This window comes from Aquarana catesbeiana, linkage group LG08 (genome assembly GCF_042186555.1).
Source record: "Aquarana catesbeiana isolate 2022-GZ linkage group LG08, ASM4218655v1, whole genome shotgun sequence".
Lineage (NCBI taxonomy): Eukaryota > Metazoa > Chordata > Amphibia > Anura > Ranidae > Aquarana > Aquarana catesbeiana.
The window spans coordinates 10,435,684-10,458,885 of record NC_133331.1 but is presented as its reverse complement, the minus strand read 5'-3'; the positions used below and the strand labels follow the sequence as shown (position 1 = coordinate 10,458,885).

Sequence of the window (23,202 nt, the reverse complement as noted above, 5' to 3'; positions counted from 1 at the left end):
CCACTCGCTACAAACTGGTGGTTTTCACTTTTTTTTTTTCACTTTGAGATGCTTTTTAGCGTCATATCTTTTATACGTAGGATACTTTAATAAATTTTGTAACTTTTTTATTATCCCAGTGTCTGCTCCTTTCTGGCCTGTACAGTCCAACAATTTTTCTTCCTCTTTTTACCGAGGAAATAAAATAGCGATCATTGCAATGTCACACGGAGTGGTTTTTCAAATGTAATGTTTTTGGAAAAAATATACTTTAATGAATTAAAAAAAAAAAAAAAAAAAGCACAATATATACCCCAATTTTTTTGTAAAATATGAAAGATGATGTTATGCCGAGTAAATAGATACCTAACATGTCACTCTTTAAAATTGCGCACGCTCGTGGAATGGCGACAAACTACGGTACTTAAAAATCTCCATATGCGACACTTTAACATTTTTACAGATTACTTGTTTAGATTTACAGAGGAGGGTCTAGTGCTGGAATTATTTCTCTCAATCTAATGTTTGTGGCAAAACCTCACAGGTGGGAACACCATTTACATATGCATGTGCAACTTACATATGTGTTCGCTTCTGGGCATGAGCACGGAGGGATGGGGGTGCTTTCAATTTTCTTTCTTTTTTTTTTTTTTCTTTTTTTTTTTCTCACACGTCCCCTCCCGGCTGCTTCTGAAAGCAATCCAGCAGCTAATGAGCCGCTTTCTTGAGAATGCCAGCCGCCGGCCAGAAAGAAAGATAATGTTATGATAGCTTCAGCCATAACCCTTGTAAGCCACTTGCAAACCGCAACGTGTGTGTGTGTATATATAATATACAAAACCTTATATAATTGTTTTTTTTTTTTTTTTTGTTTGTTTTTTTTTCATTAGCAGAGACCTTAGAGAATGCAATGCAATTTTTTTTATGTCACACGGTATTTGCACACCGGATCTTTTAAATGCATTTTTTTCAGAAAAAATACACTTATATTTATGAATTTTAATGCAAAAAAAAAAAAACACAACATATATAACCCAATTTTTTGGTAAAAAGATGATGTTACACTGAGTAAATGGATACCGAACATGTCACACTTTGAATGACACTTTGCTACAATGTAAAGTAGTGAGTGTACAGCTTGTATAACAGTGTAAATTTGCTGTCCCCTCAAAATAACTCAACACACAGCCATTAATGTCTAAACCGCTGGCAACAAAAGTGAGTACACCCCGTAAGTGAAAATGTCAAAATTGGGCCCAAAGTGTCAATATTTTGTGTGGCCACCATTATTTTCCAGCGCTGCCTTAACCCTCTTGGGCATGGAGGTCACCAGAGTTTCACAGGTTGTCACTGGAGTCCTCTTCCCCTCCTCCATGATGACATCACAGAGCTGGTGGATGTTAGAGACCTTGCGCTTCTCCACCTTCCGTTTGAGGATGTCCCACAGATGCGCTCAATAGGGTTTAGGTCTGGAGACATGCTTGGCCAGTCACGAATGCCATATCTAAACGAATGGAACGTAACAAATTAATAATAATAAAAAATAATAATAATAAAAACGTATTATTATTTATTATTGGGTTTCGTTCCATTTGTTTAGATGCGGCATTCTTTATTTCGGATAATTCGTAACTTCGGATACATTTTTGTATTTGTTACGTTCACTAACAGCCCAATTTAAAGGAAATTCCAAAACCTATAATTTAGTAGTTATTATTAGTTATTAGTTAGCATTTTTGGATTTTCATTTTTATTTTCGGATTTTCGAATTCTGAATTTTATAATTTACGATATCCGCATTTTCAAATTTTCGAATTTACGAAAAAAACAAAACGAAAAGGAACAAATTATTCGGCCGTGCACATGTTTACTGTTTTTGTTTCGATTTCTGATTATGTTACTTATCTTACTGTCTTACTGTTTGCATTACATGATCAAGCTCTTATCTGATTTTGCATGGTGTGTATATTCTGTGTGCGTTTACAATAAAGTAAGTTCCAGTTTGCACCTAAGCTAGTGTCATCTAGTCCTTGGGTGCTCAGCTATAATACCTGGTTCCTGGTTCCAGACTGGGGGAAGCTGTATCTTGATGGAGGCACCAAAGCTGGGTGCTGGAAGGTCCGTCTCACCGGGGTCATTTTGTAGCAGTAGTTCAGGGGGCAAGAAATCTACACTAAGCTTAAGGCCCGTACACACGATCAGAAAATGGTATGAAAAATACCGCTGTCCAAGCGATCGCACAATAATCTGATGCTTAGTACACCGCTTTTTGAAAGACAGGTCGTGCAAAATTATCCGATGGTACAAACGCCTGACAAGGAACTTTAATTGTCGGGAGCTGAGGGGGGCCCCCTGGCAAAGCACCTTTGACCCGATGTTGAGGACAAAGACCCTCGTCCATAACCCTGGCCAAATGGTGGTGGGGGTCCATTCTCCATGCCGTGGCTCCCGACTTTTTAATCCAATGGATTCCAATGGCTGGAACTTTATTTGTCGGGAGCTTCGAGGACTCTCCCCCTGGCAAAGCACCTTTGACCCCATGTTGAGGACAAGGGCCCTGGTTCACAACCCTGGTCCAGTGGTTGTGGGGATCTGCAGGCAGGGGGCTCATCAGAATCTGGCAGCCCCCTTTAAAAAAAACAAAATGGTGCCACCGGAAACCAGCCCCGGCAGGCCAACATGTGGCAGGACTATGCCCAAACAGCCTTCAACGTTTTTGTCCCTCCATTCTGGATACCCTCCTGGAACAGCAAGCCTTTGACCACACGCCTTAGCAAACCCTTGCTGGCATCATCCATCCCATACTGAAACTCTGACCTCAGTTCCCCAGAGGCTGTACAGCGCATCATAATCGGATACAACTCTACCTGTTCATTCATCACCAACTAATTCTAGCGCGAGCAACAGTTTAAAGTAATGTATCGTACCTACATACCTTTCCTATCCTCAACCCAACAATCACCCAAGCGCCAATGCCTTTTGTGTGGACTGGAAAGACCAACACTGCTGCAGAGGCTATGGCTCTGTCTTCACATCATCTCTTTCTGGAATCAAGTGGAAAACTTTGCTTCCAGAGTCACGGGGCATCCCCTTAGGAAATATATTTTCTTCCTGCTCTTTGGACACCTGGAAACCACCTCTTCTATCCAAATGAAAACCCAACCAATGGCCCCTCAGAGCAACAAAGCTTGGCTGTCAACGGGCTTCATGTCAGCCAGGTGTGCTATACTCAAAAAAAATGGTCCTCCTCCAGCCCTCCTACTTTACAGGATGCCAAAATCTATCTCACTTCTCTTCACCCCCTCAGCTCCCTGAAAATTAAGGTTCCAGCCTTCCCCAGTGGATTGATATGGAAGAAGAGCTTCTATATGTGATGTTCGGCTCCCACCAAACGGGCAATAGTTTGTGCGTTCATTTGAATGCTCGAACAGCCAAAGTTTGGTCTTAAACATTGGCTCTACCCTACCCAAGGAGGGGGGGGGGAGGGGCGGGGGTACTGTCAAGCAGCCAGTATGGGGCCCAACTATTTTTAATCTCAGTAAGAAAGGTATAAGATGCCGCTCAACCAACCCCATCCATTTTAGGTGTAAATGATGGCCTCAGCCAGTGCCACTCCACTGACCACTCCCCTGACCACTCCACTGACCACTCCACTAACCACGGCACTGACGCATTTTGCCCCGCCCATCAGGGGTAAAATGAGTCAGTGGGCGTGGTCAGTGGAACAGCGCTGGCCGAGGCTGTCATTTACACCTAACATGGATGGTGTTGGTTGAGTGCCGTCTTATACCTTTCCTACTGACGCTCTCGATGTGTGAAACCGGACACCAGATGTGGCCCATTACTTGCCTTTATCCAGCCCTTGGGGCACTATTCCATCCACTGACACCAACAATGGGGCATAAGTTCTGACACCAACAATAGGGCACTATTCCTCCTACTGACACCAATGATGGGGCACTATTCCTACAATAACACCAACAATTGGGTACTATCCCTTAAACCAGTGGTCTCTAAACTGTGGCCCCGGAGCCGGATGTGGCCCTTGGCTTGTCTTTATCTGGCCCTTGGTGCACTATTCCTCCAACAGACCCCAATGATGGGGCACTCTTCCTCTCACTGACACTGATGATGGGGCACCGTTCCTCTCGCTGACACCATCAATGGGGCTTTATTCCTCCAACTAACACCAATGATGAGGCACTATTCTTCCCACTGATGCCAACAATGGGGCACAATTCCTTTCATTGACACCCATGATGGGGTGCCATTCCTCCCACTGACACCAACGAAAGGCCACTACTTCTCCAATGACGCCAACAATGGGGCACTATTCCTCCAATGACGCCAACAATGGGGCACTATTCCTCCCACTGTCGCCAATGAAAGGGCACTATTCCTCCCACTGATACCAATGATGGGGGCACTATTCCTCCCACTGACACCAATGATGGGGCACTATTCCTCCCACTGACACCTATGATAGGGCACTATTCCTCCAATGACACCAGCGATGGGGCCCTATTCCTCCCACTGACACCAGTGATGGGTCACTATTCCTCCAACTGACACCAGCGATGGGTCACTATTCCTCCCACTGACATCAGCGATGGGTCACTATTCCTCCCACTGACACCAGCAATGGGGCACTATTCCTCCCACTGACACCAGCAATGGGGCACTATTCCTCCCACTGACACCAGCAATGGAGCACTATTCCTCCCACTGACACCAATGATGGGGCATTGTTTACGCCTACTGGATGCCGGGACATTTTCTACTCCCACTGGCCGTAGTCCGGCCCCCCCAATGTCTGAAGGACAGTAGACTGGCCTGTAGTGTACGCGGTACAATGGCTGGGCGGCGGTGTAATGTCCCCTGCCCATACTGCACCGAACTGCACGCTAATATGCGCCAGTCCCCGGCACATGGGGGGTAATGCAGGTGATGTCTGTGTGTGCCCGTCAGACGATGAAAGGGTGCCAAGTATCGCATTCCTCTAATCTAGTTATTTTTTTTTTTCTGCTCTTCTGAAATGGAAAATTCCGCCCCTAACGTCTGTTGTTTCCATTTCCATCTGATTTAATAATTTGTAAGTCATTAGCAATTGAAATGGGATTGCGGGTACAATTCCTCCGTAATGATTTATTATTTTGGCTGTTGTGGCTGCTCAATGACAAGCCCCCCCCCCCACTCACCGGGGGATCGTCTGTTTGCCGCGGTTCGGTCTTGTATCGGCGTGCTTACACCGCGGCACACCGTTCTCAGTCTTCACTCGCTTGTTGTGCCGTGTTTTATGATGGGATGCTGAGTACGGACTCTTCAGTCCCCCGAATCACTCGGGGGCCGGATTTCCCAATAGGCACTGTAGGCGCCATCATGGTGGAAATGAAAACAACAGACGTTATGGGCGGAATTTTCCGTTTCAGAAGAGCAGAAAAAAAAAACGAGATTAGAGGAGGGCGATACTTGGCACCTTTCATCGTCCGAGGTGTCACCCAAATTTTCCTGCTGTAGGGTACACATAGGGGGTAATGCAGGTGATGTCCTTGTGCCGGGGACTGGCATGGACATTAGGGCCTAGCCATTGTACTGTGTACACTACGACCAGTAGGAGTAGAAAATGTCATGGCATCCAGTAGACGTAAGCAATGCCCTATCATTGGTGTCACTGGGAGGAATAGTGCCCCATTGTTGGTGTCCTTGGAGGAATAGTGCCCTTTCATTGGTGTTAGTGGGAGGAATAGTGTCCCATTGTTGGTGTCATTGGAGGAATAGTGCCCCATTGTTGGTGTCAGTGGGAGAAATAGTGCCCTTTCATTGGTGTCAGTGGGAGGAATAGTGCCCCATTGTTGGTGTCAGTGGGAGGAATAGTGCCCTTTCGTTGGTGTCAGTGAGAAGAATAGTGCCCCATTGTTGGTGTCAGTGGGAGGAATAGTGTCCTTTCGTTGGTGTCATTGGAAGGGATAGTGCCCCATTGTTGGTGTCATTGGAGGAATAGTGCCCTTTCGTTGGTGTCAGTGGGAGTAATGGTGCCCCATCATTGGTATCGATGGAAGAAATTGTGCCCCATTGTAGGTGTCAGTGGGAGGAATAAAGCCCCATTGATGATTTCAGTGAGAGGAACGGTGCCCCATCATTGGCGTCAGTTGGAGAAATAGTGCCTTCCTAGAGGGGCGCCCATCTGTATGAGGTTTTTTTTTTTTTTTTTACTTTTGGACCTGATAGCAGGCGGGGGATTTCACACACAATCTGACAGCTGCCGCCACCAGGATTGTGTGTGAATTGCCTCCCGATTTCTTCCGCACACCCCCAGTACCCACGTGTGTGCCCCCGCCATGTGTTCCGGGCTCCGCTTGCCCATCTCTGGGCCCGGTGGGACAGACATGGCGGGTGGAGGGGGGGGTGGGGGGTGGAGAAGTGGGCGTGTCTTGCTGTGACTTGGAAAGCTACGTGTATTATATCACTTCCGGGTCACCCGGTCACTTTCCCCGGCTAGCGTCGGCGGGAGGGGATGTAATTGCAGTGCGATCCGCATTGCAATACATTCAGTGAAGCCCCGAGGAAACATTGGGGGGTCTTTTGGACTCTGGATGTCTCATCAAAGAGAACCTGTCACCCAAAAATCATCACATGGGGACTTTTTGTCCCTTATGTGATGAAAAAAAATGTTATGCAAAAAAAAGTGTTTATTCTTTTGCAAAAAAAAAAAAAGTTATAACCAAACACATAAAATTCCGCCCCCCACATATACGCATGTATGAACGTAATTGCACGCGTCGGAACGCCTAGAGGTGAAAACGTTGATTGCGATACACCTGATACATATCGCCGCGTATGCCAGAGTGAGAGCGATAATTCTGGCACCAAACCTCCTCCGTAACGCTAAACTATAGGGGGCTTTTGAAGCTTCACCTATAGAAAATATAGGGAACCAAAGTTTGGCGCCATTTCACGGGCGCACGCAAATTTAAGGTCTGGCATGTTGGGTATCTATTTACTCGGCGCAACCTCGTTCTTTTATATTTTACAAAAAATGTGGGTAGTTTATTGTGTCTGTTTGCCCTTAAATTCACTTTTATTGTGTTTTTAACTGAAACTTTGCATTTCCTAGACCTTTGCAGTAGACACGTGCACTGCCGATAAAAAAAATGTGTTTTCGTTTCATTCTTTTTTTTACTTTCGTTTTTCGGATCATTTTGTTGTGATCACAATTCGTAAATTCTAAAATTAGTAAATTCGAAAATCCGGAAATAAGAAAGAAAATCCGAAAATTCTAAAGAATAACTAACTTATAGAAACTAACTATTAAATTATAGGTAGTGGAATTTCCTTTCGAAGTTTGGCTGTTGGTGAACGTAACGAATACGAATTTATCCGAAGTTACGAATTATCCGAAATAACGAATGCTTTAATCTCAACGAATGGAACGGAAGGAATTAATAATAAAACGTTTTTATTATTATTATTGTTGTTGTTTATTATTATTAATTCATTACGTGCCATTCGTTTAGATGCGGCATTCGTTATTTCGGATAAATTCGTGTTTGTTTTGTTCACTAACAGCTAAATTTGAAAGGAAATTCAAATAAAAATAATTTAATAGTTATAGAAAATCTGTAAACCAGAAAATTGGAAAATTTGAAAATTTTCTATGGGAAGGGGAGAAGTGCTTCAGAATTCTAAGCCTATAGGCTCATGAGATGTAAATCCGGCCCCCTTCACACTTTAGTGATGTCATCTTGCACACACATGCCTTGTGTTAAGGCAGACCAGTCTTTTTGAACAACTGCACGGCAAAAACCACACCTGAAGCTTGTTTTTTTTTTTTTTTTTTCCTTTCAAAAGTTTTTTTTAATTTATTTTTGTTGTAATAAGCAAGTGAAGCGTACAATGAAGCCGCCGTCATATAAGGAGAATACAACATACAGTCACATACATCATATTACCAAAATGCCTTTACCCGCACATGAACTTTAATGACATCCCAGTCTTAGTCTGTAGGGTTCAATATTGAGTTGGCTCCGCCCTTTGCAGCTACAACAGCTTCAACTCTTCTGGGAAGGCCGTCCACAAGGTTTAGGAGGGTGTCTATGGGGATGTTTGACCATTCTTCCAGAAGCGCATTTGTGAGGTCAGGCACTGATGTTGTTTGTGTTTTATCGGGTTAAGGTCAGGACTGTGCAGGCCAATCAAGTTCCTCCACTCCAAACTCGATCATCTATGTCTTTATGGACCTTGTTTATATAGACACACCTGCCTATAGAAGGTCCCACATTTAACAGTGCATGTCAGAGCACAAACCAAGCCATGAAGCCCAAGGAATTGTCTGTAGACCTCCGAGACAGGATTGTATGGAGGCACGGATCTGGGGAAGGGTACAGAAAAATGAATGCAGCATTGAAGGTCCCAATGAGCACAGTGGCACCTCCCCAGTGTGAAAAGTCACACTGGAAGGAATGGGAGGTGGTTTTCAGTCGCTTAGCACAGGCTATTTCCAGTGCTAAAGCACCTGAAAACTGCCCCAGTGTGAAAGGGGCCTAAGTATTCACAGCCTTTGCCATGACACTCAAAATGTAGCTCAGGTGCCTCCTGTTTCCACTGATCATCCTTGAGATGTTCCTACAACTTGGTTTGAGTCCACCTGTGGTAAATTCAGTTGATTGGACATGACTTGGAAAGGCGCACACCTGTCTATATAAGGTCCCACAGTTAACAGTGCATGTCAGAGCACAAACCAAACCATGACGTCTAAGGAATTGTCTGTAGACCTCTGAGACAGAATTGTTTGGAGGCACAGATCGGGGGAAGGGTACAGAAAAATTTCTGCAGCACTTAAGGTCCCAATGAGCACAGTGGCCTCCATCATCCGTTAATGGAAGAAGTTTGGAACCACCAGGACTCTTCCTAGAGCAGGCCGCCTGGCCAAACTGAGCGATCGGGGGAGAAGGGCCTTAGTCAGGGAGGTGACCAAGAACCTCGATGGTCACTCTGACAGAGCTCCAGCGTTTCTCTGTGGAGAGAGGAGAACTTTCCAGAAGAACAACCATCTCTGCAGCACTCCACCAATTAGGCCTGTATCTTAGAGTTGCCAGACAGAAGCCACTCCTCAGTAGAAGGCTCATGACAACCCACCTGGAATTTGCCAAAAAACACCTGAAGGACTCTCAGACCATGAGAAACAAAATTCTCTGGTCTGATGAAGCAAAGATTAAACTCTTTGGCCTGAATGACAAGCGTCATGTCTGGAGGAAAACGGGCACCACTCATCACCTGGCCAAAACCATCCCTACAGTGAAGCATGATGGTGGCAGCATCATGCTGTGGGGAAGTTTTTCAGTGGCAGGAACTGGGAGACTAGTCAGGATCGAGAGAAAGATGAATGCAGCAATGTACAGAGACATCCTTGATGAAAATCTGCTCCAGAGCACTCTGGACCTCAGACTGGGGCGAAGGTTTATCTTCCAACAGGACAACGACCCTAAGCACACAGCCAAGATAACAAAGGAGTGGCTACAGGACAACTCTGTGAATGTCTTTGAGAGGCCCAGCCAGAGCCCAGACTTGAACCCGATTGAACATCTCTGGAGAGATCTGAAAATGGCTGTGCACCGACCCTCCCCATCCAACCTGATGGAGCTGGAGAGGTCCTACAAAGAAGAATGGGAGAAACTGCCCAAAAATAGGTGTGCCAAGCTTGTAGCATCATACTCAAAAAGACTGGAGGCTGTAATTGGTGCCAAAGGAGCTTCACCAAAGTATTGAGCAAAGGCTGTGATACTTATGTACATGGGAGGAGTCTGTGATACTTATGTACATGGGAGGAGCCTGTGATACCTATGTACATGGGAGGAGCCTGTGATACTTATGTACATGGGAGGAGCCTGTGATACTTGTGTACATGGGAGGAGCCTGTGATACTTATGTACATGGGAGGAGCCTGTGATACTTATGTACATGGGAGGAGCCTGTGATACTTATGTACATGGGAGGAGCCTGTGATACTTATGTACATGGGAGGAGCCTGTGATACTTGTGTACATGGGAGGAGTGTGTGATACTTGTGTACATGGGAGGAGCCTGTGATACTTGTGTATATGGGAGGAGCCTGTGATACTTGTGTATATGGGAGGAGCCTGTGATACTTAAGTAAATGGGAGGAGCCTGTGATACTTATGTACATGGGAGGAGCCTGTGATATTTGTGTATATGGGAGGAGTCCGTGATACTTATGTACATAGGCTTTTTTTCGTTTTTTTAATAAATTTGCAAAGATTTCAAACAAACTTCTTTCACGTTGTCATTATGGAGGATTGTTTGTAGAATTTTGAGGAAAATAATGAATTGAATCCATTTTGGAATAAGGCTGTAACATAACAAAATGTGGAAAAAGTGAAGCGCTGTGAAAACTTTCCGGATGCATTGTATAGGCAAAAAAAGCTTTGGCTATACTTCTCCCTTGGGGAGGCCTCCCAGGTCACCAGAACTAGTGTCCCCATTGGAAGATTTCCCTTCTATTACTTTTCTGGGGACAACCCAAAATTTGGGATTTACTTTCACTTTCAATGATGATGGTAAACAGGAAAGGGTGAATCTCCGTAACGGAGACAGCTAAAAAAAAAAAAAAAAACCTAATAGGTGTTCTAATTCTTCTCCACATCCAAAACTAAAAGAAAAAGTTTTGCCTTTGGTTAGACTTTAATTGTAGAGCTTGCGTCAAAGAAGGAGGTCCCCGGTGGGACTTTGTGTTTGCCTGTCTGGGACAATAAAGTTACACTTGTGTTGGATTTTAGCGGCATGCCGGCTTTCTATGATTTGGATTTGCTTCCCATATACTTGGTGCTTCCATCATAATCATTTCTCATTCTTCCTCTTGCCATACACACGCCAAGTCTCCCTGATTTGCTATTGTAGTCATGTCCCGTAATGAATTGCGTCTCTGCGCACTTATTTATTGCTTTATTTAGTTGATTAATTGGTTGCGCTGGAGAATTGCGTTGTGTATAGGCAGAGCCCCGTCTTCATTCCACGCGGTTTCATGCACGGCGGCACGCGTAATTGCATTCGCTGGTTATGGAGATATTAGTTATGTCATCGTCAGCTCTGTGAATTGATTTCATTGTCGGCAGGAAAACAATGTTATGACTTATTCATTCAGGGTTTTGTTGTGTGTGAGGGATCAATGAAGTGATCTGTCACTCTTTACATTCTCTGACACCTTTTTAGAATAACACGGATCTCTGGTGACACCGGTGCAGGCTAGCAAAAACAGGGACACTGCTTGTAGGTGGTGCAGGTGGTTGTTAGGCAGTTGCTACCAAGGCCAGGATAGGAGGGGCGGCTACTCTGGGCACTGTGGTATCATGTGAGGCGGGGGGGGGGGCAGGAGGGGTGGCTGCCCTGGGCACTATGGTATCGTGTGAGGCAGGAAGGGCGGCTGCTCTGGGTGCTGTGGTATGATGTCAGGCGGGGGCAGCTGCCCTGGGCACTATGGTATCATGTGAGGCGGGGGAGGGCAGGAGGGCCGGCTGCCCTGGGCGCTATGGTATCATGTGAGGCGGGGGGGCAGGAGGGGCGGCTGCCCTGGGCACTGTGGTATCATGTGAGACGGGGGGCGGCTGCCCTGGGCACTATGGTATCATGTGAGGCGGGGGCAGGAGGGCCGGCTGCCCTGGGCGCTATGGTATCATGTGAGGTGGGGGGGGCAGGAGGGGCGGCTGCCCTGGGCGCTGTGGTATCATGTGAGACGGGGGGCGGCTGCCCTGGGCACTATGGTATCATGTGAGGCAGGGGGGAGGGAGGGGAGGCTGCCCTGGGCGCTGTGTGGTATCATGTGAAGCGGGGGGGGGCTCCACAAGGAGGTTGACGTTGGATTTGTGTTGGAGGGCGGCAGGGGGGTGAGAATTGCTCTAGTGGGGGAAATAACTCATCCCTTGTCAGACAGCTCAGTAGAAGATGTTTCAGTCAGATGGGAAGAGCAGTCCTGGGCCTTGTTAACACTTGCAGTCGGTGGTTGGTAAAAATGTGCGATTGAGCTGTATTTTTACCACCTCCAGCTGCTCCCACTTAAAGTGTCACTAAACCCACATCATAAAACACTCTCAATAAATGGTGTATTCCTTGCTGTTCATACTCAGTCACTATGAGATTTGTTTTCTGTATTCTGTAAAAACCTGGTTGATCCTGCTGCTCTCTATCTCCCCCTTCTGTTCATATCCCCAATGCAATTTGTCAATTTTGCAGAGCAGTGTTGGCAGCTCTGCAGTTTTCAGCGAGTTTATATTCTGAGCATTTCCTCCCTATCACATCTGAGCAGCCCATGTGAGTATAGAGTCACCTATGTGGGTGTATACACTGTGGCAGCCCACTCCCTCCCTGCTCCATGCCCACTAACCAGCTGAACACAATGGGGGTGGGGTTTTACATGTAGATTAATGGAGGCTTCACCTCCCTCTTATTTTAAGACACAGGCTGGAGGAGCGTGACACAGCCTGTCACTGTCAGAAATTCGCCCACACCATGTTATTGTCAAAAAATAATACAACTTTGGATGGATATATATATATATATATATATATATATCAGTCCAAGCCCCCAAGAGAGGCTATTGTACAATTCTCCTTGTTTATTCCCATTAGCCCTTTAGGTGCCTACTATAGCTTTACTGATAATATTTTTATAATGCATGATAGAGGATCATCTGAGCACTATGGGTTATCCAAAGACCGAGCACACTAGATTCTGCTTGCTTTGCAGCTCTTTTTTGCCCAAGGGAAACCGCCTACAGGTACACATGACACATACAGGAGCAAAAGCGTTTACTGAGGCAGTCATCAGGATACTAAAAAAACATAAAAGAGGTAAGACCTCGTTTACACATTTCACAGGTAGTGAAAAGGTGGTTTAGCTCTTCCTTACTGCCTGTTTTAAACCCCTTAAACCCTGTATTAGCATTCCAGTCGAATGGGCCACATTCAGAGGGGTGGTACAGCGGGGGGAGAAATTGTCTCTTTCCATGCCTCAATGCAAAGCATCATGGCCCCGGAATATATACAGTATCTCACAAAAGTAAGTACACCCCTCACATTTTTGTAAATCTTTTCTTCTTATCTTTTCATGTGATAACACTGAAGAAATGACACTTTGCTACAATGTAAAGTAGTGAGTGTACAGCTTGTATGACAGTGTAAATTTGCTGTCCCCTCAAAATAACTCAACACACAGCCATTAATGTCTAAACCGCTGGCAACAAAAGCGAGTACATCCCTAAGTGAAAATGTCCGAATTGGGCCCAAAGTGACAATATTTTGTGTGGCCACCATTATTTTCCAGCACTGCCTTAACACTCTTGGGCATGGAGGTCACCAGAGCGTCACAGGTTGTCACTGGAGTCCTCTTCCCCTCCTCCATGATGACATCACGTAGCTGGTGGATGTTAGAGACCTTGCGCTCCTCCACCTTCCGTTTGAGGATGTCCCACAGATGCTCAATAGGGTTTAGGTCTGGAGACATGCTTGGCCAGTCCATCACCTTTACCCTCAGATTCTTTAGCAAGGCAGTGGTGGTCTTGGAGGTGTGTTTGGGGTGGTTATCATGTTGGAATATTGCCCTGCGGTCCAGTCTCTGAAGGGAGGGGATCATGCTCTGTTTCAGTATGTCACAGTACATGTTGGCATTCATGGTTCCCTCAATGATCTGTAGCTCCCCAATGCCGGCAGCACTCATGCAGCCCCAGACCATGACACTCCCACCACCATGCTTGAGTGTAGACAAGACACACTTGTCTTTGTCCTCCTCACCTGGTTGCCGCCACACACGCTTCTCACCATCTTAACCAAATAAGTTTATCTTGGTCTCATCAGACCACAGGACATGGTTCCAGTAATCCATGTCCTTAGTCTGCTTGTCTTCAGCAAACTGCGGGCTTCCTTCTGGGATGACAGCCATGCAGAACAATTTGATGCAGTGTGCGGCGTATGGTCTGAGCACTGACAGGCTGACCCCCCCACCCCTACAACCTCTGCAGCAATGCTGGCAGCACTCATACGTCTATTTCCCAAAGACAACCTCTGGATAAGACGCTGAGCACATTGCACTCAACTTCTTTGGTCTACCATGGCGAGGCCTGTTCTGAGTGGAACCTGTCCTGTTATACCGCTGTATGGTCTTGGCCACCATGCTACATCTCAGTTTCAGGGTCTTGGCAATCTTCTTATAGCCTAGGCCATCTTTATGTAGAGCAACAGTTCTTTCTTCCAGATCCAGTGACCAGTATGAGAGCGTGAGAGCGATAACACCAAATTTAACACACCTGCTCCCCATTCACACCTATATTCTGGAGCCATGATGCTTTGCATTGAGGCATGGAAAGAGACAATTTCTCCCCTCGCTGTACCACCCCTCTGAATGTGGCCCATTCGACTGGCATGCTAATGCAGGGTTTAAGGGGGGTAAAACAGGCAGTAAGGAAGAGATAAACCACCTTTTCACTACCTGTGAAATGTGTAAACGAGGTCTTACCTCTTTTATGTTTTTTTAGTATCCTGATGACTGCCTCAGTAAACTCTGAGATTTACATTTTTGCTCCTTTATGTGTCATGTGTACCTGTAGGAGGTTTCCCTCGCGCAAAAAGAGCTGCAAAGCAAGCAGAATCTAGTGTGCTCAGTCTTTGGATAACCCATAGTGCTCAGATAATCCTCTATCATACATTATGAAAAATATTATCAGTACAGCTGTAGTAGGCACTCAAAGGACTAATAGGAATAAACAAGGAGAATTGTACGATAGCCTCTCTTGGGGGCTTGGACTGACCGCAGCTTTGTTACATTAAAGCTACCATACCATCATCCTGTTGCTACGTTCATTTTGTGTGGCACACCAAAAGTATTTGTCTTAGACCGAGTGCTCATACTGCTTTCCTTTTGTCTGTATGAGCCGTATACACCGATCAGTCATAACATTATGGCAGGTGAGGTGAAAAGCATTGGTTATCCCATTGCAATGGCATCTTACAGGCACTGATGTTGGAGGAGAAGGGTTGGCTTGCAGTCTCCTCTCTAATTCATCGGGTTGAGGTCAGGCCAGTCAAGTTCCTCCACCCCAAAATGTCTCATCCATGTCTTTATGGACCTTGCTTTGTGCACTGGTCCAAATCATTTGGTGGAGGGGAGATTATGGTGTGGGGGTTGTTTGTCAGAGGTTGGGCTTGGCCCCTTAGTTCTAGTGAAGGGAACTCTTAACACATCAGCATGCCAAGACATTTGTGGGAACAGTTTGGGGAATGACCCCTTCCTGTTCCAACATGACTGCCCACCAGTGCACAAAGCAAGGTCCATAAAGACATGGATGAGTGAGTTTGGGGTGGAGGATCTTAACTGGTCTGTACATTTATGTCCTTCTGGACCTTGCTTTGTGCACTGGTGGGCAGTCATGTTGGAACAGAAAGGGGCCATCCCCAAACTGTTCCCACAAAGTTGGGAGCATGAAATTGTCCAAAATGTCTTGGTATGCCGACACATTAAGAGTTCCCTTCAGTGGAACTAAGGGGCCAAACCCAACCCCTGAAAAACAACCCCCCACCATAATCCACCCCTCCACCAAATGATTTGGACCAGTGGCAGGGCTGTATGAAAGAGATGCTGTCAGCTCAGAGCCCTGTGGCCAACAACCCCGCTGTGACCCCATGACAGTGGCGGAATGCAAGGGCCCAATCGCAAGTGCGACCTTTGCGACCCTGGTAGTTCCGCCACTGTGTTTGGTATAAAAATAGATATTCAAGTTTAAAAGTATATTAAAAAATAAATAAAGCTCTTCCAAAAACACTTCATTTTATAATGTATGACTGTAAGAAAACGTTGATTTTTTTTTGTTTTCCTAAAGTCTGGTTGCTTTAGTGAAATGTGATTATTTTTTTTTTCTCCTTTAAATCACCGAAATCCTTAACTGGGTTTAATGCCACTCAGGTCTCCCAGAGATTGGCGCTGCCCTTTTCGAGCTCTAGACGCGGCATGCGGTGAGATTACACGTTTAATTTTGTCTGGGTTGCTCCCATGTCGGCGCCCCTGCCTTCCCCTCTCTCTGCTCTCTCCCTGGATACGGCCAATTATTTTTTGAACTTCGATCGGAAACCTCCGGGGCCACACAGCCATATATACTTACCAATGTTTCTCCCGCAAGTATCAGAAACAGCGTGGAGAAGCGGTACCCGCTAATCTCACGCCGAGAAGATGGACTTGCGTATTAATACAAATCGCTGTGTTTCTCTCTTTCTCTTCCAGGGCCATTATAAACCACTTTAATCCTAAGATTGAATCCTACGCCGCCGTGAATCACATCTCGCAATTATCTGAGGAGCAGGTAAGGCCAAAAAAAAAAAAAATTATAATAAAAAGAAATTCAGAAATAAAACTTTTTTTTTTTTTTTTTATTGCTTTTTATTCTTTTTGTTTGCTCAGTTTCAGGTATATATTTTAATATGATTTCTAGTAGTTATAATAAAAAGAAATACGTAAATAGTTTTTTTATTTTTTATTTTTTTTGCTTTTTATTATTTTTGTTTGCTGAATTTCAGGCATATACTTTAATATAATTTCTAGTAAAGCTTTTAGTGGCACCGCTAGTTGGCTTGCGATCCCTGTGGGTATTGACAAAGATAAAAGCGCGCTCAGGCAGCGGCGTGAGTATATTTATGAAGATTTTGCCTTTTGTTAGCTACAGTGATCACAGAACTCGGTTGGAATGTCTGTCGGCATTAAAGCTGCTTATAGTTTGCCTTCCCCGGTTCCACCTCTCCCTCCTAATCAACATGCTAATAACATTCTTAGAGATGTTTCTGTTTTATTACACACCTTACTCAGACAATAACGTTAACAGAAAAAAAAAAAAAAAAACAAGAAAATAAGAAGAAAGTAAAAAAAGTAAAAAAAAAAAAAAAAAGAGAGAGAGAAAGAAAAAAATATGGCAGACTGGATGGACTACTCAGTCTTTTTCTGTTGTCACTTTTCTATGTTTCTTTGTTTTTATGTTATTTTAGAGCACGTGACATCATCACCGGGTCTCTGTGTTTTTCTACGTAATGCAAACAGATCATGACTGGTGGGAGGGGCCGGCAGGGTGCTGTACATAGCTTCCCAAAAACATCACAGGACCCTCCCTCAGTTCTCCTTTTAATTACTGTAGTTATTATTATTATTATTTGTAATTATTATTGTAATTATTATTATAATTTGTAAATAATAATATTATTATTTACAAATCATAATCCAATTACAAATAATAATAGTAGCATTTTAATAATAACTACAAATAATAAAATAATATTATATAATATAATATAATTCTACATTGATATATTCTATATATTATTATTATTATTACTATATTAAGAATATTATATTTGTAATTGCTTTTATTATTTGTAACTGTTATTATTAATACTAATTACAAATAATATTTTAATACAGTAATAATAAATTATTATTATTTTTATACAGGATTTATATAGCGCCGACAGTTTGCACAGCACATTACAACTTGAGGGTAGACAGTACAACTACAATACACTTTAATAAAGTAGGAATCAGAGGGCCTGGCTCGTTAGAGCTTACAATCTAAGGGGTAGGGTCAAGAGATACAAAAGGTAATAACTGTGGGGGATGGGCTGATGGAGAAAAGAAAAGTACAGTAGTTAGGTGGGGGCCAGATAGGCTTCTCTGAAGAGATGAGTTTTCAGGGATCGTCTGAAAGTGGACAAAGTAGGAGATAGACAGATTGGGCTAGGGAGTTCCACAGAGAATGGGAGAGGCTTGGGAAAAGTCCTGAAGGCGAGCATGGGAGGAGGTGACGGAACTAGAGAGGTGGAGGTGTCAGGAGGAACAAAGAACGATTTGGTTGGTATTTTGAGACCAGGTTAGTGATGTAGCTGGGGGCCAAGTTATGGATGGCTTTGTAAGTTATTGTTAGTATTTTTAATTTAATTTGTTGGGTGAGTGTCAGCCAATGGAGGGATTGGCAGAGAGGGGTGGACGACACCAAGTGGAGGCCAGTGGAGGAACTGGCAGAGCGGAGTAGCAAACGCTGAGCAGTTTGTAAGGTGGAGGAGTTTGGCAGATGCATTCATGATGGACTAAAGTGGGGATAGCCTATGTAAAGGTAAGGCAATGAGGAGGGAGTTGCAGTAGTCGAGGCGAGAGATGATCAGGGAGTGGACCAGGATCTTTGTGGTGTCTTGTGGTTGGGAAGGGACATATTTTGGAGATGTTGCGGAGGTTGAGGCAGCAAGATTTCGACAGTTTTTGGACATGGGGCCGAAAGGAGAGTTCACAGTCCAGGATTACACCTAGAACCTTGGCATTGGGGATGCGTTGATAGTTGAGCCATTGATTTTGAAAGAGAAATCAGAGGAAGGGGCACGCGGGGGGAGAAAATATCATCAGCTCAGTTTTGGATAGGTTAAATTTTCCAGAATTGGTGTGACATCCAGGCTGATATGTCTGTTTTTTAGTCGAGGCGAGAGATGACCAGGGAGTGGATCAGGAGCTTTGTGGTGTCTTGTGGTTGGGAAGGGACATATTTTGGAGATGTTGCGGAGGTTGAGGGGCAAGTTTTGGACATGGGGCCGAAAGGAGAGTTCACAGTCCAGGATTACACCTAGAACCTTGGCATGGGGGACGAGTTGTTAGTTGAGCCATTGATTTTGAAAGAGAAATCAGAGAAAAGGGCACGCGGGGGGGAGGAAATATCATCAGCTCAGTTTTGGATAGGTTAAATTTTCTGGAAGTGGTGTGACATCCAGGCTGATATGTCTGTTTTTTAGTCGGGGCAAGAGATGACCAGGGAGTGGATCAGAAGCTTTGTGGTGTCATTGGTTGGGAAGGGACATATTTTGGAGATGTTGCGGAGGTTGAGGCGGCAAGGTTTGGACAGTTTTTGGACGTGGGGCCGAAAGGCGAGTTAACAGTCCATGATTACACCTAGAACCTTGGCATGGGGGACGGGTTGATAGTTGAGCCATTGATTTTGAAAGAGAAATCAGAGGAAGGGGCACGCGGGGGGAGGAAATATCATCAGCTCAGTTTTGGATAGGTTAAATTTTCTGGAAGTGGTGTGACATCCAGGCTGATATGTCTGTTAGTAAGTTGGTGATGCGTGAGGAGACTGATGGAGTGAGCTGGGGGGTAGAGAGAGAGATTTGGGTGTCATCCACATAGAAATGGTATTGAAAGCCATGGAAGGCAATCAACTGACCCAGGGAGGAGGTGTAGATTGAGAAAAGGAGAGGTTCAAGAACAGAACCTTGGGGTACCCCGACAGAGAAAGGAAGAGGAGAGAAGGAAGTAGAGTTGTAAGTGACACTGAAGGTGGGGTGGGATAGGTAGGATGAGAGCCAGCGAAGAGTTCAGTCATGAAATCCAAAGGAGGGGAGTTTTTTCTTGAGGAGGGGGTGGTCCACTGTGTCAATGGCAGCAGAGAGGTCCAGAAGTGGGAGTACAGAATGGTGTCCTTTGGTTTTAGCCGTTAGAAGGTAGTTTGTGTGAATTTTAAGGAGCACAGTTTTCCGCAGGGTTGAGGGGATCAAGAAGAATGTTCTTAGCCAGATGGTTGGTCAGTTGTCGACCAGTCGTTTAAGGAGTTTGGCGGAGAAGAGGAGTAAGGAGATGTGGCGTGGGTTGTTAAGATTAGTGGGGTCTAGTGAGGGCTTTTTAAGGATGGGGGTGACTAGTTTTAGAGAGTTGGGGATATTATATAGTCTATATAGTAATATATAGACTATATAAATGTAGAATATTATATTATTATTTGTAGTTATTAATATTATTCATTACCATTACAAATAATTATGCTATTATTATTATTATTTGTAATTGTATTATGATTTGTAAATAATAATAATATTATTTACAAATCATATGAATACACTTACAAATAATAATAATAATAATAATTACAATTACTACTACTAATAATGCAAATAATAACATAATATTAACCATATTATTATTTACAATTCATAATAAAATTACAAATAATTACACAAAACAATATAATATTATTAATATATTATTATTATTTACAATTACAAATATGATTAATTGTAATTAATAATAAATTATTATGATTATTTTCAAATAATAACAATTACAAATCATAATATAAATAATAATAATTATATATTATTAATTTATATTTTCATTATTATTATTGATGATGTTTTTCTTGTTATTATTTGTAATTGTTGTTACAATTCATTGGCTTAATTTCTTATGTGTTGAAGTACACTTTCCCACACATTGTCATGTTACAACCAAAAACGTAAATGTATTTTATTGGAATTTTATGTGATAGACCAACACAAAGCGGCACATAATTGTGAAGTGGAAGGAAAATGATAAATGGTTTTCAACATTTCTCACAATTAAATATGTGAAAAGTGTGGGGGGGTACATTTGTATGGCGCCCCCCTGAGTCAATACTTTGTAGAATCACCTTTCATTGCAATTACAGCTGCAAGTCTTTTTGGTGATGTCTCTTCCAGCTTTGCACATCTAGAGAGGGACATTTTTGCCCATTCTTCTTCGCAAAATATCTCAAGCTCTGTCAGATTGGATGGAGAGCGTCTGTGAACAGCAATTTTCAAGTCTTGCCACAGATTCTCAACTGGATTTAGGTCTGGACTGTGACTGGGCCATTCTAACACATGAATATGCTTTGATCTAAACCATTCCATTGTAGCTCTGACTGTATGTTTCGGGTCGTTGTCCTCCTGGAAGGTGAACCTCCGCCCCAGTCTCACATTTTTTGCAGACTCTGAGAACAGAACAGGTTTTCTTCTAAGATTGTCCTGTATTTGGCTCCATCCATCTTCCCATCAACTCTGACCAGCTTCCCTGTCCCTGCTGAAGAAAAGCATCCCCACAACATGATGCTGCCACCACCGTGTTTCACGGTGGGGATGGTGTGTTCAAGGTGATGGGCAGGGTTAGTTTTCCACCACACAGTGTTTTGCTTTTAGGCCAAAAAAGCTCAATTTCGGTCTCATCTGACCAGAGCACCTTCTTCCACATGTTTGCTGTGTCCCCCACATGGCTTCTCACAAACTGCAAACATTTTCTTCTTATGACTTTCTTTCACCAATGTCTTTCTTCCTGTCACTCTTCCATAAAGGGCAGATTTGTGGAGAACACGACTAATAGTTGTCCTGTGGAGAGATTCTCTCACCTGAGCTGTGGATCTCTGCAGCTCCTCCAGAGTTACCATGGACCTCTTGGCTCTTCTCTGATGAATGCCCTCCTTGCCCGGCCGGTCAGTTTAGGTGGACGGCCATGTCTTGGTAGGTGTGCAGTTGTCCCATACTCTTTCCATTTTCGGATGATGGATTGAACAGAGCTCCGTGAGATGTTCAAAGCTTGGGAGATTTTTTTTTTTATAACCTAACCCTGCTTTATACTTCTCCACAACTTTATCCCTGACCTGTCTGGTGTTTTCCTTGGTCTTCATGATGCTTTTTGTGCACTAAGGTTACAAATAATTTATTATTATTAATAATAATAATATTGTTTACAAATCATAATAAAATTATACATTACAGTAAAGTAATATTATTTAAATCATAATACAATTACAAATATTACAAATATTACAAATATTAGTATGATTATCTGTAATTAATTTAGTATTATGATTAATATTTTTTTGATTATTTACAAACAATAACAACAATTACAAATCACAATAATACTAACAATAACAATTCTATATTATATATATATATATATATTTTTTGTATTGATGATGTTTTTGTTATTATTTGTAATTGTTACAATTCATTGGCCTAATTTATTATGTGTTGATGTAATAGAAGGAATCTTCGCTCCTTTTGGTTTGCGAATCCTTTTTTAATTTTTTAATTTTTTTTATCTTGCACTTTAAATTTATGAGGGGAAATAAGAGACCTCCCCCCACACCCCCGCAAACATACCCCCCCCATCTCGGTAAATTGTGAAAACTCATTTTTCTGGTGACTGTAGCCGGCCCCAAACAGCTTTTTTTTTTCCAGATGCCTGATTAATAGGTTATTCTTTTGAAGCAGCTGGGTTTTCTCCTGCATAACCTGCAGCGCTGTGTTTTGTTTCTCGCCATGAATAGCGGGAACGCTCTTCCAGGCTCTGCGCTTTTTCCCTTTGATGTTATTATATTTCGGTGATGTGTTGTTATGTTCTGGAGCTCCGCCTATAAGCACAATGGCTCTGTTTGTCTCTGTGTAGTAATAACCGCGCTTTAAGATTATTATATTTATCATTCTTGAGGGGGGGGGGGGGGGGTGGATTCTGAATTTTACATTTTGCGTTGTTTGTGCCGCATGGACACAGTGAGCTTTAAAGTGGAACTCCGGCCTTCGTTTCAGGTCTTGCACAGGTGTACCAGCTCCACTCCTGGACTGAAACGGTTTCCTTTTGATTTCACCGCGCACTTTGCATCCTATAAGATCCAAAGGTCCGGACAGCTGCACTCCAAAATCACCCAACTTTATTTGGTCATAAAAAGCAACATATCGCATCAACACAACGCTGTGAGGCAAGCCTACGCGTTTCGTGCCACATCAGCACTTACTCATGACTAGGAGTCACAATTAACCACTTGCTAACCGCCCTGTAGCAGTTTTATTGCTGCAGGGCGACCGATGTGTGCCGGTTTAAGTAAGTATACGTGATCCTGCACTTCCGGGTAGGGGGCGCAAATGCACGCCGCTGCCTCCGGTGGCTCACTCCCACTGTGATTATGCACAGCGAGAGCGGATCGGCAGGTATGGCGGACTCGGTGTCTGCTGGTCCGTGAAGTAGTTAATTTATATTTATTTTTTATTCTTATTATTGTTTATGATTATTACTTTACTTGAAGTGGTTGTTAATCCACTTGGTTTTGTTGCTACCATCCTCTCTGTAGTATTGAATAATAAGCTGCACTGCATGTGTTTTCTAAAACATCCGCTGCTAAATACCTTATTTTATAGCGCCAATCGAAGCTCATGTGTCCGGCCGTCTCTCTCCTCTCTCGAGCTGACAGGGAAGTGGGCGGTGGCGAGAAACTCCTGCTGACATCATCCGGGAGGAGGAGAAGAGGAGAGAGACGGCCGGTCACGTGATCTCCAAACGCCGCTATAGAATGAGGTATTTAACGGCATATTTTTTTGAAAACACATGCAGTGCAGCACATCATTTATTATT

The 23,202-nt window shown here is 43.7% G+C and overlaps 1 protein-coding gene across 1 annotated transcript in view; it reads left to right on the top strand.

Annotated features, from left to right (window-relative positions):
* The window catches only part of ARMH3 (armadillo like helical domain containing 3), a 213,076-nt gene that overhangs the window by 141,403 nt on the left and 48,471 nt on the right, over positions 1-23,202 (top strand). The window contains exon 23 of the mRNA XM_073595364.1: positions 16,258-16,336. Within this exon, the coding sequence (XP_073451465.1) occupies positions 16,258-16,336 (79 nt within the window). The remainder of the gene's footprint in view (positions 1-16,257; positions 16,337-23,202) is intronic.